Here is a 14,997-nt window from a genome sequence, read left to right as displayed (position 1 = left end):
TCAGAGTTTTAAGGTAACGTGAACTCAGATTTGTTCTATGCCAAGCAGGGAGAATTTGCTATCTTAAGCCACCAGAATACTGTAGTTCTTAAAAGACTAGTCAAGCGGGAATACAGGAACTATCCTGAGGCCCATAACTAGAGACCATCTTTTCTAGTGAAGAAGCTCTGTAGCTAACATTAAGGAAGATAGTCCTTGACGGTTGTTGAGTAGCAGGAGAAGGTATTGTATGCAAAAGAGGGGAAAGATCTCAAGGTGTGCTGGGCCATCTCTGAAAGGCAGACTAGAGGCTCACATCCGTACAGGGAAAGGAGAGGGGATTGTACTCGGTTTCATCCATTAAAACCAGCTCCCTTGCTTTGCTGTTAGCAAAATAAAGGAAAAAAAGGTTTGTCGATTAAAATGTTATGAACAAAGTGGTGAGCCCATTTTTGTAAGTGAAACCAACTGGATGCTAAAGGGTTAAACTCTCTCTCCTTTCCCTGAGGCAAATTGAGACTGTGCAAGCATGCAGTTAACATTTCCGAGATGCGTGATTTTCATCACTTCAGCTTTTGCCCTTAATTGTTCCTTGATCTTGGGTATCAGGACCAACTTATAGGCCTGTTTTCCTGAAGTCCAACTTTACTTTCTAAACACAATTACTCTTTTAGGGATATTTTATGCTGCGTGTAAAGCTGATTGTGCCTTTAAGGCCAAGACCACCACAGCCACTTTCCTTACTTAAAGTGCTCTAAGAGAAGCAAGGAATGACTGGAATCGGAACTCGGCTTTTTCTGTTTTGAAAACCAGGAGCTAATTGGGTGATTCACACAATTAGTGCAAACATTCTGTGCCCATTCTGTGCGACCACCCTGTGAAGCAAAACATGAAGATTAGGGGGAGGGGGCAGTGCTCCGTCAGTATCTGCACACTGGACCGTTCAGAAGGATATGCAGGATCCCCACTCAACCTCTTCCAAAACTCCATCAGGTGCTAATCTGCACATTTGTTGTGGTCTCTGGGCAGTGACACACATGGATTTTATGCCGGTACAGAGCACCTATCAGGAACTTTCTAAAAGTACCACTGTCAAACAGAAACTACTTGAAGTGACCTCCAGATGATGGTTGGAGCCAACCCCAGTTATCCAGGGCTGTTCTCCTTCTGTCTAGGAGAGGATTGGCTCTGGTATGGAGATTTTCCACATGATGTAGAAGAACCACCTGCTGACTGGCCCTCCATGGTATGGCAAAGGTGGGGATAGGCCATCACAGGGAAGGCTGTGTTAGGATCCCCCACTTCATAAGCACAGTACAGAGGCAAAAGTTAAAGGTAGTCCCCCTGTGCAACCACCGAGTCATTACTGACCCATGGGGGGAACGTCGCATCCCGTCATTTTCTTGGCAGACTTTTTACGGGGTGGTTTGCCATTGCCTTCCCCGGTCATCTACACTTTACCCCCAGGAAAATGGGTACTCATTTTACCAACCTTGGAAGGATGGAAGGCTGAGTCAACCTTGAGACGGCTCCTTGGACTCGGCTTCCGCGAGGATCAAACTCAGGTCGTGAGCAGAGCTTGGGCTGCAGTACTGCAGCATACCGCTCTGCGCCACGGGGCAGCACAGATCTGCACAGAATATCTCCTTAGACCAACTCTGAATTGTCAGTTCCTGGAGGTCCAGTGCAGATTGATAAACTGTGGTCAGGGAAAGCTCAGCTATATAAGCAAAGTAAGCCACCCCTTGAGCTGCCAAAATTCCTGAGCACCTGCCTCACCTGTGTAAATGTCTTGTAGCAAGTGCTGCTGCCTGCAGTTCTAAAGGACTGTATAGCAGCTACCTAATAGTTCAGTACCTGGGTGTGATCCCCTTACTATCCAGGTGACATGGTCAAGACCTGAAGATCTCCAAAGGCTACCCGGGGCATAGGCATAGGTGCAGAAGGGAAGCCATGGAAACTGACAGACGTTAGAAAAGCCCACCCATTAACTGCTGGGATGCAAGAAGACAAAAGAGGGCCCAAGCTTTAATGTGAGCTGGAGTAGCAAAAGGCCCCAATTATGGGACAGGCTGTTAAATGGTGCAATGAGGCACCAACCATAACAACAAATAACGACAACAGTGTGCTTATATCCGTCCCTTCTAAACAGACTAGTGCCCACTCAGAGTGGTGAACAAAGTCAGTGTTGTCATTATCCCCGCAATATAGCTGGGGAATCAAGGCCACCTGCAGAGCTCATGGCAGTAGTGGGAGTTGAACCAGGAAAATGCTGGTTTGCAGCCCAGCCCCTTAACCACTAGGCTACCGCAGTTCCAGAGCGGGCACTGTGTGAACTCTGAGCCGACTCTTGTGCCCACGGGAGTTGGGGGTGCTCTGAGCTGCCAGTTTTACACTGCAGAAGATGTCGCCCTCGGAATACTTGAAAGGCTAACCTCCTTATTTCCTCACTTCCCCAGGTGAAATATGTGAAAGAAGAGTTCAAAGAAAAAGAGTCAGACCAAGGGTGGATTGTGCTGGTTTGCATAGGAGCCATGTCAGGTGTTGGACGCCTGATTTCTGGACCGATTGGTGACCTTATCCACGGACTGAATAAGATTTATTTACAGGTAGGGTGTGCCTGATCTTTGCATTCATTTTTCCTCCCCAGAATGCTTTGAGAACCAATGGCTGAAACCATTCCTCCCAGTTTAAAGGGTAGACTTGAAAGGACTATTGGACAAGGAGCTTTTGGTTCTGTGCGGGGGAGGGGGGTTCTAAGCATACTCGTGCTGCAGCCCCCCCTTCACATGCTTCCCCAAGAACAATAGTTGAAAGCCTCGAAAGGGCTTGGACACACAAACAGAAGGAGAGCTATATCTCAGCCATCATTTTTTATAGTCTGTTTATCCTCAAACGCTGTGCTCGACTTCACGGAACTAGCAAAATCAAAGTATGTTACTAGGCACAGCTTGCAGACCACGATTAAAAGGCATCACAGGCCAGCTTTTAGCATTATGTGCGGGCAAGTCAGATACAATTAGCTCTTGGCCACATGAGGTGTGAGGACCATCAGCCATGTGCTGGTGGTACTGCAAAATGAAACATGCCCAGAGCCCATCTACAAGTTTTTGGAGGCTCTCATTTCTGTCTCGTGCAGAGAGCTGCTGCAGTGTAGTGGTTAAGCATTCAGGTTGTGAATCAGCACTCTGCTGGCTTGACTCCCACTGTTGCTCTGAGCTCAGCAGGTGACCTTGGGGGAGCCGCTCCTCTCCGCCCAGCTTCCCAGCTGCCTTGTGGAAATAATAACCCTGACTTGGTTTGCTGCTCTGAGTGGGCACTGATCTGTCTGGAAGAGCAGCATGTAGGTGCAGTTATTGTTACGTCCCCTGTGCTAAACTGGAGAGGTGCACACCCTGCAGGTGTCGTGGTCCCGCCGGAGGGGTTCACGTGCGCAGGGCCTTCCCTCTGTGCGTGTGTTGCTGAAGCATTTGCGCCTCCTCATCACAGTCCCCCTCAGAGCCTGGCTGGATGCAGCACAGGGCATGACTTGTTGCCTGTGGCAAAAGTTGGATTGGGCCCATTCTTTGTTCCTAGCGGCTGGTCAGAGTGATAGATGCCTGTGACCAGGACTCACTCATTTTGTTTTGCTTCCCTGGCATAGGTAGCCAAGGAAGTTTTCACCCTGTCCAAATGGTCCCCTAGTTGTGTGCTCTCGTTGGGGTGGGAGGTGCTTCACTCTGCTTTAGTTCTAGAGACTCTCAGATTATGCCTGTTTCCAGATCCCTCAAATTACCTGGGATCTCTTATGTGTTGAGGCAGTGACAGCAAGTTAATAACAATAACAACAACAACATTCGATTTATATACCAACTTAACACCCACTCAGAGCAGTTTACAAAGTATGTCATTATTATCTCCACAACGAACACCCTGTGAAGTGGGTGGGGCAGAGAGAGCTCTGAGAGAGCTGTGACTGACCCAAGGCCACCCAGCTGGCTTCAAGTGGGGAATCAAACTCGGATCTCCATACTAGAGTCCTGCTACCCTTAACCACTGCACCAAACTGCTTGTCAGCACTGAAGCAGAGTGCCCAGCCTCCTTGGGGTTGTGCCCGAGCATGTGTGGGAAAGAGTGGGCCTTGGTGCCCCTGACTGTTGCACTGGATGCCTCACAAACTGCTGTCCTGTGTGTTTCTTTACCCGAATTCAGACAATCAAAATATGTACTGTTTTATCCCAAGCGAAGGACCACAAACTCTTCTTCACAAGAGCTCCCCTGTTCTTCGTTCACATCTAGAAATGGCCTCGTGTGCTAACCTCTTGGCCTTCTGAGACTTCTCACCTCCTCTCCTCATCACTGGATGCTTGATGATGGGTGGGGGGAGAACGGGAAGCACAGAGGGTTGTGACATCACAAACGAGTTCTCGGTTTTTGGGAGGGAGGTTTATGGAATGCTCCTTGTGGCAGCAGCCTCATCTAGTTTGAAATGGGCTGCCAGTGTGTGTGTGTGTGTGTGTGTGTGTGTGTGTGTGGCCTTTTCACAAACCTTTATTTGGTCTTCCAAAAAGACCCTGAGGGAGAAATATAAATGGACAATACGGCTGGGGCATTTGTGGCTTTACCCATGTAGCTGCTGAGAGCCACAGAAAACAGACAAAGGGGATACAGACAAATAGCCATCTGAGGGCCAAAGGAATGTTACAAGTGACCTTACACAAGCTGACCGGTGCCTAGTTTGGCCTACGTGTAAATCTGGCACTCAGAGGCGAGCTGGCTAAGAACCCTTCGGACAGAATGTTTTCATCCTGCAACTTTGGCAGAGCTTCTAGAAGATAAAAAAAGCAATTTACACATACAAAGGGTCACAACTGATACTTTTTACAGTGACTTCAAGAGGCTTTGTAACACTTGGCTTGCCTGCTGTGTCGTGGGGAGATGGGCTTTCTCTTCTCTGAGGTTATCTTTTGTTTGTTGCTGGCAAGAACTCTGCATTCTCTGAAATTCAGCATTCTCCACGGGTCTCTCTAGAGCATTTTATTTGGGGTGTGGGTCTCGGAAGCCCAATAAGATTCCTGGGGGAAACAGCGTTTATTCTTACCCTCACTGAGGAGTCTGCATGTTGGAGGAGGGGTGAACTGAGAGGGAGGGGAGAGAAGGCTGTGTGGGAAGGAGGCCAGGTACCTGGGAATTATAGAGATTGAGGAATCGGTGTAGAAGCCGCCCAGGGAAGACTTGCCCCAGTAAGAGGCTATTTATCCTACTATATAAAAGGCTAAGCGTATTCAAGACAACTCACTTCCTACCCTGGTGCGCCACCAGAGGGTGCTAGGTGATGGGAAGACGAGGCAAGGCAGCCAGACCTCCAGAGAGCGTGCTACGGCAGGAAGACCAGGCCAGGATCAGGCGCGGAGTAGGCGGAAATGCCTGCCCCCGCCTTCACGCAGTTAGGATCAGGAGAGGAGCAGGTGGCAATACCCCACCTCCACCGTCACCCAGCTGGGTTCAGGAGCAGATGGCAATGCGCACCCCGACCTCCACCCAGCTGGGATCAAGAGCAGAGCAGGTGGCAATGCCCCCCCCTGCTTTCACCCAACTGGGATCAGGAGTGGAGCAGGTGGCAATATCCAATCCCCCGCCTTCACCCAGCTGGGATCAGGAGCGGAGCAGGTGGCAGTGCCCGCCCCCCACCTTCACCCAGCTGGGATCAGGAGCAGTCAAAACAACAATGGCTTCTCCCACCACAAGCTGCTAATTAGACAGAGTAAAAACTCACGGGAGAAATCAATCCACAATTTACACATATACCAAATGAATATTATTCAAAGTGCTCATGTGCTTCAAATTATCATATCAATTCATACCCAACTCATACACAGTTTCAAGAATATTTCAAATGCCCAAACATAGGGGCTGTACATTCATAAACATAATAGAAAGGGACAAATCCGGGATGAACATCAAGGTCCAAGAGTTTAGTCTCTTTCATATAAAGCGAAAATAGCGCTGTATCTTCTTTCTCTGTGAAGTGGTGGAAGAGAGGAAAGATGAAACAAAACTCCACACCCTATCTGAGGCCGGCTCAGATTTCATAGAATCACCCAGCTGGGATCAGGAGCAGAGCAGGTGGCAATGCCCACCCCCCGCCTTCACCCAGCTGAGATCAGGTGCAGAGCATGTGGCAATTCCTGCCCACCCTTTACCCACCTGGAATCAAGAGTGGAGTAGGTGGTAATGCCTGCCCTGGCCATCACCCAGCTGGGATCAGGAGCACAGCAAGTGGCAATGCCTGTTCCCCTCTTCACCTGGTCGAGATCAGCAGTGGAGCAGATGCAAATGCCTTCACCCAGCTGGGATCAGAAGCCGAGCAGGTGGCAATGCCCACCCACCCCCGCCTTCACCCAGCTGAGATCAGGTGCAGAGCATGTGGCAATTCCTGCCCATGCCTTCACCCAGGTGGGATCAGGAGCGGAGCAGGTGGCAATGCCGCCCACACCTTCACCCAACTGGGATTAGACACGGAGTAGGCAGCAATGCCTGCCTGCCACCTTCACTCAGCTGGTATCAGGAACGGAGCAGGTGGCAATGCCCGCCCCCCTTCACCCAGCTAGGTTCAGCTGTGGAGCAGGAGGAAATGCCTACCCCACCCCCCACCTTCACCCAGCCAGGATCAGGAGCGGAGCAGGTGGCAATGCCTGCCCCCCTTCATCCAGCCAGGATCAGTGATAGAGGAGAAGGGCCATTGGGGCTGGGAGGTGCTTCACTCTGCTTTAGTTCTAGAGACTCTCCGATTATGCCTGTTTCCAGATCCCTCAAATTACCTGGGATTTGTTGTGTGTTGAGACAGTGACAGCAAGGTAATAACAACAACAACAACATTCAATTTATACACTGCCCTACAGGACAACTTAATGCCCACTCAGAGCTGTTTACAAAGTGTGTTATTATTATCTTCACAACAATCACCCTGTGAGGTGGGTGGGGCTGAGAGTGCTCTGAGAGAGCTGTGACTGAGCCAAGGTCACCCAGCTGGCTTCAAGCGGAGGAGTGGGGAATCAAACCCGGTTCTCCAGATTAGAGTCCCGCCGCTCTTAACCACTGCCCCAAACTGGCTCTTTATTTGCTTCATTTGTCTTCTGCCTTTCTCCTTGAAATTCCAGGTGAGTTGCAAAGTTATAAAAGACAATGCAATAAAGACGAGGTAGAGTATACCATGAACAGTGCCATAAAACACAAATTAAAGAACAATGAAATAGGAACAGTATAGTACATTGCATAAACTATATTTCACAATTACAGGACGCTGAACTCCCGACAACTTAATGCATCCAGTGCACAATGCATTATAAAGGAGGAAGGAAAAGAAGAAGCCTTTCCGACAACTTCACAGGGCCATAAAAATCAAAACTTGGTTGCCTGTACAGAAATTACACTCCTGCAGAGTTCCATTTTCTACATCCCTGTTCCTTCTAGGCAAATGGCCTCTTATTGCGTAGTGGTTAGTGTCAGACTAGCACTGAGAAAATCCATCTTGAAATCCCAACTCGCTCCCTTGGATGTTTAGGCCAGGTGCTGTCTTGCAGTTAATCTACCTCACAGGGTTGTTGTGAGAAAAAATGGAGAAAGGAAAATGGTGCTCTCTCCTCTGAGCTCCTTGCAAGAAGGCTGGGTTAAAAACGTAATACACAAATAAGTTTTACCTGATGAGCATTGTGGGGCTCAAACCTGGAACCTTGTGACCGATGCTGTCCTCCTTGGAGGAAGCCAGCTAGGGCGGAAACTGCAGGAAGGTGAAGCTGGAAGCAAATCTTCCAGCCCCCCAAAGTGCATGAAGGCTTCATGCGCCCCCCAAGACTTCTGAGCATGCCTGACATATTTGGATTGTCATCATGCCTCTCTGGTCCCTGGAGACCATAGAGTGCACTGGGCTGCTTTTTTCCAGGAAGTGGGGATGCATTTGGACATAGGAATCTGCCTTGTATGAAGTCAGGCCTTTGGTCAATCCCTTCAGTCTTAGGAGGACCAATCACAGCTCTCCAAGATCTTCTGGCCCTTGGAGAGCTGTTTGCTGAGGCCGTTTAGTGGTGATGCTGAGCCAATCAGGGGACAGCTCCATCTCCCCTGAGATCCAGCCACAATCCAAAGAGTTGCTTCACTTGCTGTGAGCCTTACGGTGCCTGTGCGCCAACGGGGTTTGCCTCCCCTCCCCATTTAGCAGCAGATTCCCACATGATTCTTTGGAAACTTTCTGGAGTTTTCAGAATGGTTTGCCAGGAGGCCTGGGGCACGGGAGTTGGAGGGGACTGCTGCTTTGAGCAAGTTACGTCAGAAGCCCCAGTGAGTACACAGGACTATTCAAAGGTGCCCTACATGGATGGCCTTTTTGCCCTGGGAAGGTGACTCATGCTCGGGAGTACCTGGTAGCCGTGGATTCCATGCCAGGTCTGAATCCTGGAACAACTTTGCTTTCCAAGCAAAAGGCCTCTGTTGACTCCCTCATTTGCATTCTGAAGAGGACCACAAACCATGTGCCTCTTGAAACTTTTGGAAGGTGCTTTTGTTTCTGTTCTGTCACCTTCTACTGTAAAAGCACATGCGCTTCACACATGGAAGTCCAGGGCTGCTGATTATGCCAGCTTTATTGCAGAGCCAGAACCTTTGTGAGTAGTGAGCAGAATGGTCAAGTGGTTGAGGGTCAGCCAAGGACCAGGGTCAGCTGGGTTCAAAGCTTCCTTTTGCCATGGCTTTGGGCTAGTCATTTTCTCTCAGCCTAACCAACCTCACAGAGTTGGTGAGAGGATAAAATGCAGGTGGGGAGAACATTGTATGATGTCCTGAACTAGGTGGAGTAAGAGCAGAATAAAAATAAGACAAAGGGAAGGCTGTCCTGTCTGCTCTCAGATACTCCTCCTGATTTACAAAGTCCTTTGTCTCTTAACCCCACTGGGTGTTGAACTCTCTCCAGTCTTCCTTCCTCAATGCCTCCGATGCTTTACCTCTCCAGGTGGCCTCCTTCATTCTCTTGGGTCTGATGTGCATGATGATCCCGCAGTGCCGAGAGTTCTGGGGGGTGATTGTCGTCTGCCTCTTCCTTGGACTTTGTGATGGACTCTTCATAACCATTATGGCTCCCATTGCCTTTGAGTTGGTTGGACCCCTGCAAGCTTCTCAGGCCATTGGGTATCTTCTGGGCCTGATGGCCATCCCCATGACAGCAGGCCCCCCGATTGCAGGTCAGTAATGTGTGTAATCGGGAGTCGAGTGTTTCAAAATGGAGCTCCCGCCTCTAGGAGAAGCGAAAGCTCACCTTTGTCCGCTGCTTCTAGCCCAGGGTTTCTTGACAAAATGGTTTAATAGTTTAGACTATGATTATGAGGAAGGGGGCCTGGCTCAGCAGTAGGCCTTGCATGCAGAATGTCCGAGGGTTCAGCCCCGCTGGCTGTAGTTTTCACAAAAGTATCTGGAGGCAGGTGATGGGTAAGAACTCTGGGACCCTGTGAAGCTCCTGCCATTCAGAAGAGACAGTAGTGGCCCAGGGTCCCTGTCCTCCCAGGGTATTCCAAGATATACATTCAGGTGAGAATGGAACACTATCACTTTTATGCCTCCCTATCTAATAGCAATTTGTGTGCTGTGGGATTATTGAGATAGTGTACATGCACGAAGCACTGTAAACACTCGGCATGCACCATATCTTTGCAGAGTCTTTTCTTGCTAGCAAAATGGGGTGGGTGGGTTTCAGCTGAATTCAGGAAGAAATGGTGGTTCTTGCCCAGTTTATCTGCATGGCCCCCTGCCCCAGCCAATACTGGCCCCTCCCCATCTCAGCTAAGTTATGCTTCAGGTTGCCGGGTCTCATGTAAGAAGAACACCAGGAATTTCCACTCCAGAAACTTCCCAGCAGCCTTTGCATGCAGCACCCAGACACGCTGGCTATTGCAGAGACACCTGCTGAATTAGGGCTGAGTTTGGAAACATTAATTTCTCTCTGGCAGATGTCAGCCATGACCAGTTTCTGCAGTACTCCAAAACCAACAAACACTCTTGAACAAAGCTGTTTCTTCCCCTAAAGGATAATTGGGGGGGGGGGGGGGGCTGCATCTTCTTTCAGTCTTTGGCAGATATGTCTTTGTTCATTTTTTTCTTTGGATTCATTGCAGAAACATTCATAGAAAATTCCAATATAAGTAATATTTGGGAGTGAGCAACATTTGGACAAAATTTGCCGAAAGTACTCGTGTAAAACCTTCTGCTGATGCTGATGGATGAATATATTTCTTTTGTCCTTTGGGACCTGTGTGGTACACACTCATTGAAGTCAGTGACGGAAGTCCCAGTCTGTCAAGTGCCATCCTGCTGAGTTTAGGGGGGTGGGGGGAAGCAGAGGCCTCCTGGGTCCATCAAGAGCCAAGTTTGCCAGTTCCTTCCACTCCTGAGCAAGCCAGTCCTGGAACCTTTTGCGGGGCTTGGCCTGTTAGCATTCGGAGAGGCTTTGTAGCTGATCTCCTCGCAGCTCCCTCTTCTTGCCAGGGCTAAGTGGGAAGTAGGAAGAATCCTGGCCTGCCATCTCTCCCTTTCAGGCCTGCTGAGATACAGCAATGTTACTGTTGGTGGATTCTGATCTCATTCTTTCTTCCTGGGAGCTGAGAAGCTTGAATAAATCACAACGTTTCTGAGACCATTCATAAACTGTGCTGTTTTGTTTTGCAGGATTACTCCATGACTGTTTCGGGAATTACCACCTTGCCTTTTATTTTGCGGGAGTTCCCCCAATAGTTGGGGGTCTGGTTCTGGCTGTCGTTCCTGTGATCCATCAAAGAAAGCTCAGGAAGCAGCAGCTGGATTCTGGTAAAGACAAGATGTTAGTTTCGGAGACTGTTATGAACGGAGAGCTCCTTCCAGGTTCTCCAGCCGTGGAAGCACACATCTGAAGCCATCCTTGAGATCTCCCAGTGCCCACGCACACACACCCTTGCCACCAGCATTTCTGACGCTGTCTGAGCCGAGCCCTTTCTTAAGAGGAATCCAGCCTCTCCGCTTGTAGGTAGAGTCCCATACTGACAATCCTAATTGGACAATTTGCTTTCCTGTTGATTTTAATATCTACAGCTCTTTGCAGCAGAGACAATTTTACCAGCAGTCTAATTTGTTGTTAGGCAATTGTTTTTCTAGATGACTTAGCAGCAGATTACCCCTAGGTATTAGGCACTTAACAAGCCTTTGATAGGTTTCATAGATTTATTCCCTGGAAAACAGTCCATAATTTTTGTCTTGAAAGTGGAGTTTAGTCTCATTTTAAGCTCCTCTGAAACTTATTTTTATAGCAGAAAAATCCTCAGAGTATATTTTAACCATTCATAGAGGTGACAAAACCCCATCATTCTGGAAACTATATTGTCTCCTCTTCTTCCTGACAATTGTTCCTCCCCGCTTGGCCTAAATCTGCCTCTGAATTTAACATTGGTCACAGCAGTTTCCTGCCAGCTTCTCTAGATTTTCCGTATGTTGTACGACCACCTCTTCATGTGTGACAGGCCTTGTTAGTCAAGGTTCTTCTCAAGTCCTGGGATGCGTATTTTGAAGTTTGCAGACTGATGGTCTTCACCTGCTGCCAGAGGGGGTCGCACTGCAAAGAATGCTGCTTGAGGGGTGGGCCCAACTTTCAATTTGGTAATTTTTATTTTAGTCATCTCCATTTTTAAGACCCGCATCTAACTTCAGAACCATTTTTCAGAGGGGAACTAAGATCCCTGGCCATAGTGTGCTGGGGCCTTTCTGACCACGAAATCCTCCAGGATGTGACATGAGTGGTGCAGGGACATTTCTCCATGGCAATTTGGATCCAGTTGCTTGAAGTTGGCAGAACCCTCCTCCTCTGTTCAGGGCAACCTTCCTGACCCAGATCTTGCAGTCCTTATGCAGAAACAGACTTCCACTAAGCTTGGAGTTCCCTGGAAAAAAGTGATTGCCCCAAGGAAAATGGTGTTCTTTAGTCCCCTTGCAAATGTACCTGTTTCCTTCCTTATGAATCCAGCAGTTTGTGAGTCAGCGCTGGAAAAGCTGGGGAAAGCAGCCAGACATTTACGCAAACACAAGGAAGATACGGCCTGAGTGAGATTTTGCTTTGCAGGGATCCTCCATCAAGTAACATCTGAGTTGCGTACTCTGCCTTGCATACAGAAATGGCAGAGAAATTAGCAGCAGCCATGTGTCTTCTGAGAGACACTTGCAAGGAAGGGAATGCCTGAGGATTGCAGGGGCCTCTGCTCGACAAGTGGGGCCAAAATACACAGCCCCCCCCCCGTCTGAGAGAGTGCCTTCCACAGGCTGATCAGGGATGAGCTGCCAGCACAGGAGCCTGGCACAGCAGCCCCTTGGTTATGCCATGGAAGGCTCCAGTTTCTGGACATTCGGAGGTGTAGAAGAGGCACAGCAGCAAATGTTCCTAACTTGCACTGCCATTCATAAGGTATGGTACAGAATCGTTGCTGCAAGACGAGTGAGGCAGTCCTGAGCATGGGCGCTGTGGTCTAAGACCACTGAAATCAGTGGAAGAACTCTGCACAGGGGTGTACTGTAAGACCCCAGTTCAAATTCCACCTCTGCTGGCACTTTTTTTCTAATAAGCTACTCAGTCTCAACTAGGGTTGCTGACTCTAGCTTGGGAAACCCCTGGAGATTTAGAGGCAGGGTTTGGAGAAGGAGAGAGAGCTTTGTGGGATGTGACACCACAGAATCTAGCCTCCAAAGCTGCCATTTCCTCTGGGGAAACTAATTTCTGTGGTCTGGAGATCAGCCATGAGAGTTCCACAGCCCACCTGAAAGCTGGGAAAGCGACTTTCAATCCACTCCTGCCTCCTTGTGCTGCAATATGGGGACAATAATACTGACCTCCTTTGCAGGACTGTTGGAAAGAAAAAGAAGGTGATTGTCCATGTAGAGTGCTTAGAATACTCCAAAGTGCTACCTAAATGCTATGTAGTGTTGTTGCAATTTTAATTTTAAATGTATCTCACTGTGGGTCTTCGACCCATGCTGGAAATCCCTTCAGGTTATCCCTCCTCACCACTCCTGTGACCAGAAATTGTGCCTCTGTTCTTGAAATGGGACATGAAGTTTCATGCTATTGACCATTACAAACGTTTGGAGAGCTTCTTATTTTCTTGAATGTAGCTGAAAGGCATGGAGTTGGATCCTGTGGATACATTCCACTCGTGGTGATGCTTTCCCCATTGTTGAGCCTCTTGCACCAGGGGAAGGCCACTTGCCCTGGGAGAAGGTGCTGCATTGCCAGAATAGATCCTCAGGCCCCAAAACACAAGGTGCAGAGCCATTAGTCCTGTTCTTCTTATCAATAATATGATGTTGATTAAATACCTGTTTTCTCCTGGGAGGAACTCGGCTCTTCCCACTGGCTTGCAGCCTGCAGAAGGTCATGGCTGTCCATGGTATCTGCATCCTTGATGCATTCAGTCATTCATGATTTGCTCAAAGACAACAGCAGGAGCAAGAGTCGTATTAGATAAGACTGCGCGATAGGAAGTCGTCAGCTGATTTGGAGAGAAAGGAACAGTTGACATCAAAAAGAGCGACTGGTCACATCGGAAGAGATCCTGCTATGTCTGGAGCCCCTCTTGCAAAGTCATTGGAAGTGGACATGTTTGAGCCAAGCTCTGGCTCCGGGGACTACTGGCAATTTTCACTCAGAGTCTTTAGCTGTGGGGTTTTCACAGTCATTAAAAGTAAACAAGAAGTTGGCTGCTACTGAAACACTAAAAGAATCTGGTGCCACCCCCTAGGAGGAGAAGGTGATGATAAAGGGTAGACATGGTTCGTATCTCAGCTTGCACTTTGTTGCAGTCTTTTGATATATCTGTGAATTTATTTTGGGGGGAGGAGCAAGAACTGAACATTTCCACTGCTTTGGATATGTGCCAAATGCCAGTGCTAATGATAACATTGTTTTTCTGTTCCACCCCCAAAATGTATCCTTGACAGTTCATTTTTTTCTGCAAAAACATGTTGTTTGGGTTGAGGAAGCAGCTTTGTTTGAATGTTAAGTTTTCATCAGAATATCCATGAGTCTGTCCCAGTATCCACAAAACCCTGGAAGCTTTCATAAATGTCTTTGTTAGCATTGAATTTCCCTGTGTTGGAGGCAAAGAGAGAGCAAGTGAGAGCGCCAGAAGGCGTCACAGTGCTGCCTCTTCCACCAGAGGCCAGTTCACACCAACTTGCTCTCCTTCTTCCTGCGAAAAGAAGCCTCAGACCCAACTTTCACATTGGAGCGCCATGGCAACACCCGCTGCACCACCGCTCTGCTCTTCCATTTTTCACATAGCATGATGCTTACATAAAAAGAACCTTTCATGTGGAGAAAATGAAATCAATCAGCTCAAAGAAAGTGCTCTCAAACTAATATGGTGGAAAGTGTCAATTGCAGCTGATTTATGGTAACCCCACAGGGTTTTCAAGGCAAGAGAAGTCCAGTAGCACCTTTAAGACTAACCAACTTTATTGTAGTATGAGCTTTCAAGAGCAACAGCTCTCTTCGTCAGCATCTGACAAAGAGAGCTGTGGCTCTTGAAAGCTTATGCTACAATAAATTGTGTTAGTCTTAAAGGTGCTGCTGGACTTTTTACTATTTTGCTACTACAGACTAACACGGCTAACTCCTCTGGATCCAAGGCAAGAGACTTAACAGGTGGTTTTAGGTGGGCAGCCATGTTGATCTGCAGCAGAACAGAACTGAAATCCAGTAGGACCTTAAAGACCAACAACATTTTCAAGGGGTAAGCTTTGGAGAGTCAGAGCTCCCTTCTTCAGATACAAGGAGGAGAGGAGATTGCTGAGACTTAGGCTATACCTGAAGGAGGGTTGGCTCTTGAAGACTTACCCCCTGAAAATCTTGTAATTCTCTAAGGTCTCACTAGACTCAAATCCTGCTAGACTAACAGTGCAATCCTAAGAAGAGTTACTCCAGTCTAAGCCCATTGAAATCAGTGGCCTTAGACTGGAGTAACTCTGCTTAGGATTACA

At 48.3% G+C, this 14,997-nt stretch overlaps 1 protein-coding gene across 1 annotated transcript in view; it reads left to right on the top strand.

Annotated features, from left to right (window-relative positions):
* SLC16A2 (solute carrier family 16 member 2) overlaps positions 1-14,512 on the top strand; it is a 132,829-nt gene extending 118,317 nt beyond the window's left edge. Inside the window, exons 4-6 of the mRNA XM_054996454.1 lie at positions 2,439-2,588; positions 8,963-9,191; positions 10,669-14,512. Of these exons, the coding sequence (XP_054852429.1) occupies positions 2,439-2,588; positions 8,963-9,191; positions 10,669-10,889 (600 nt within the window). The 3' untranslated portion in view covers positions 10,890-14,512. The remainder of the gene's footprint in view (positions 1-2,438; positions 2,589-8,962; positions 9,192-10,668) is intronic.
* The last annotated feature ends 485 nt before the right edge of the window (positions 14,513-14,997 follow it).

The sequence above is a fragment of the Eublepharis macularius genome, chromosome 13 (assembly GCF_028583425.1).
Source record: "Eublepharis macularius isolate TG4126 chromosome 13, MPM_Emac_v1.0, whole genome shotgun sequence".
Lineage (NCBI taxonomy): Eukaryota > Metazoa > Chordata > Lepidosauria > Squamata > Eublepharidae > Eublepharis > Eublepharis macularius.
This window is presented reverse-complemented; position numbering and strand designations above follow the sequence as displayed.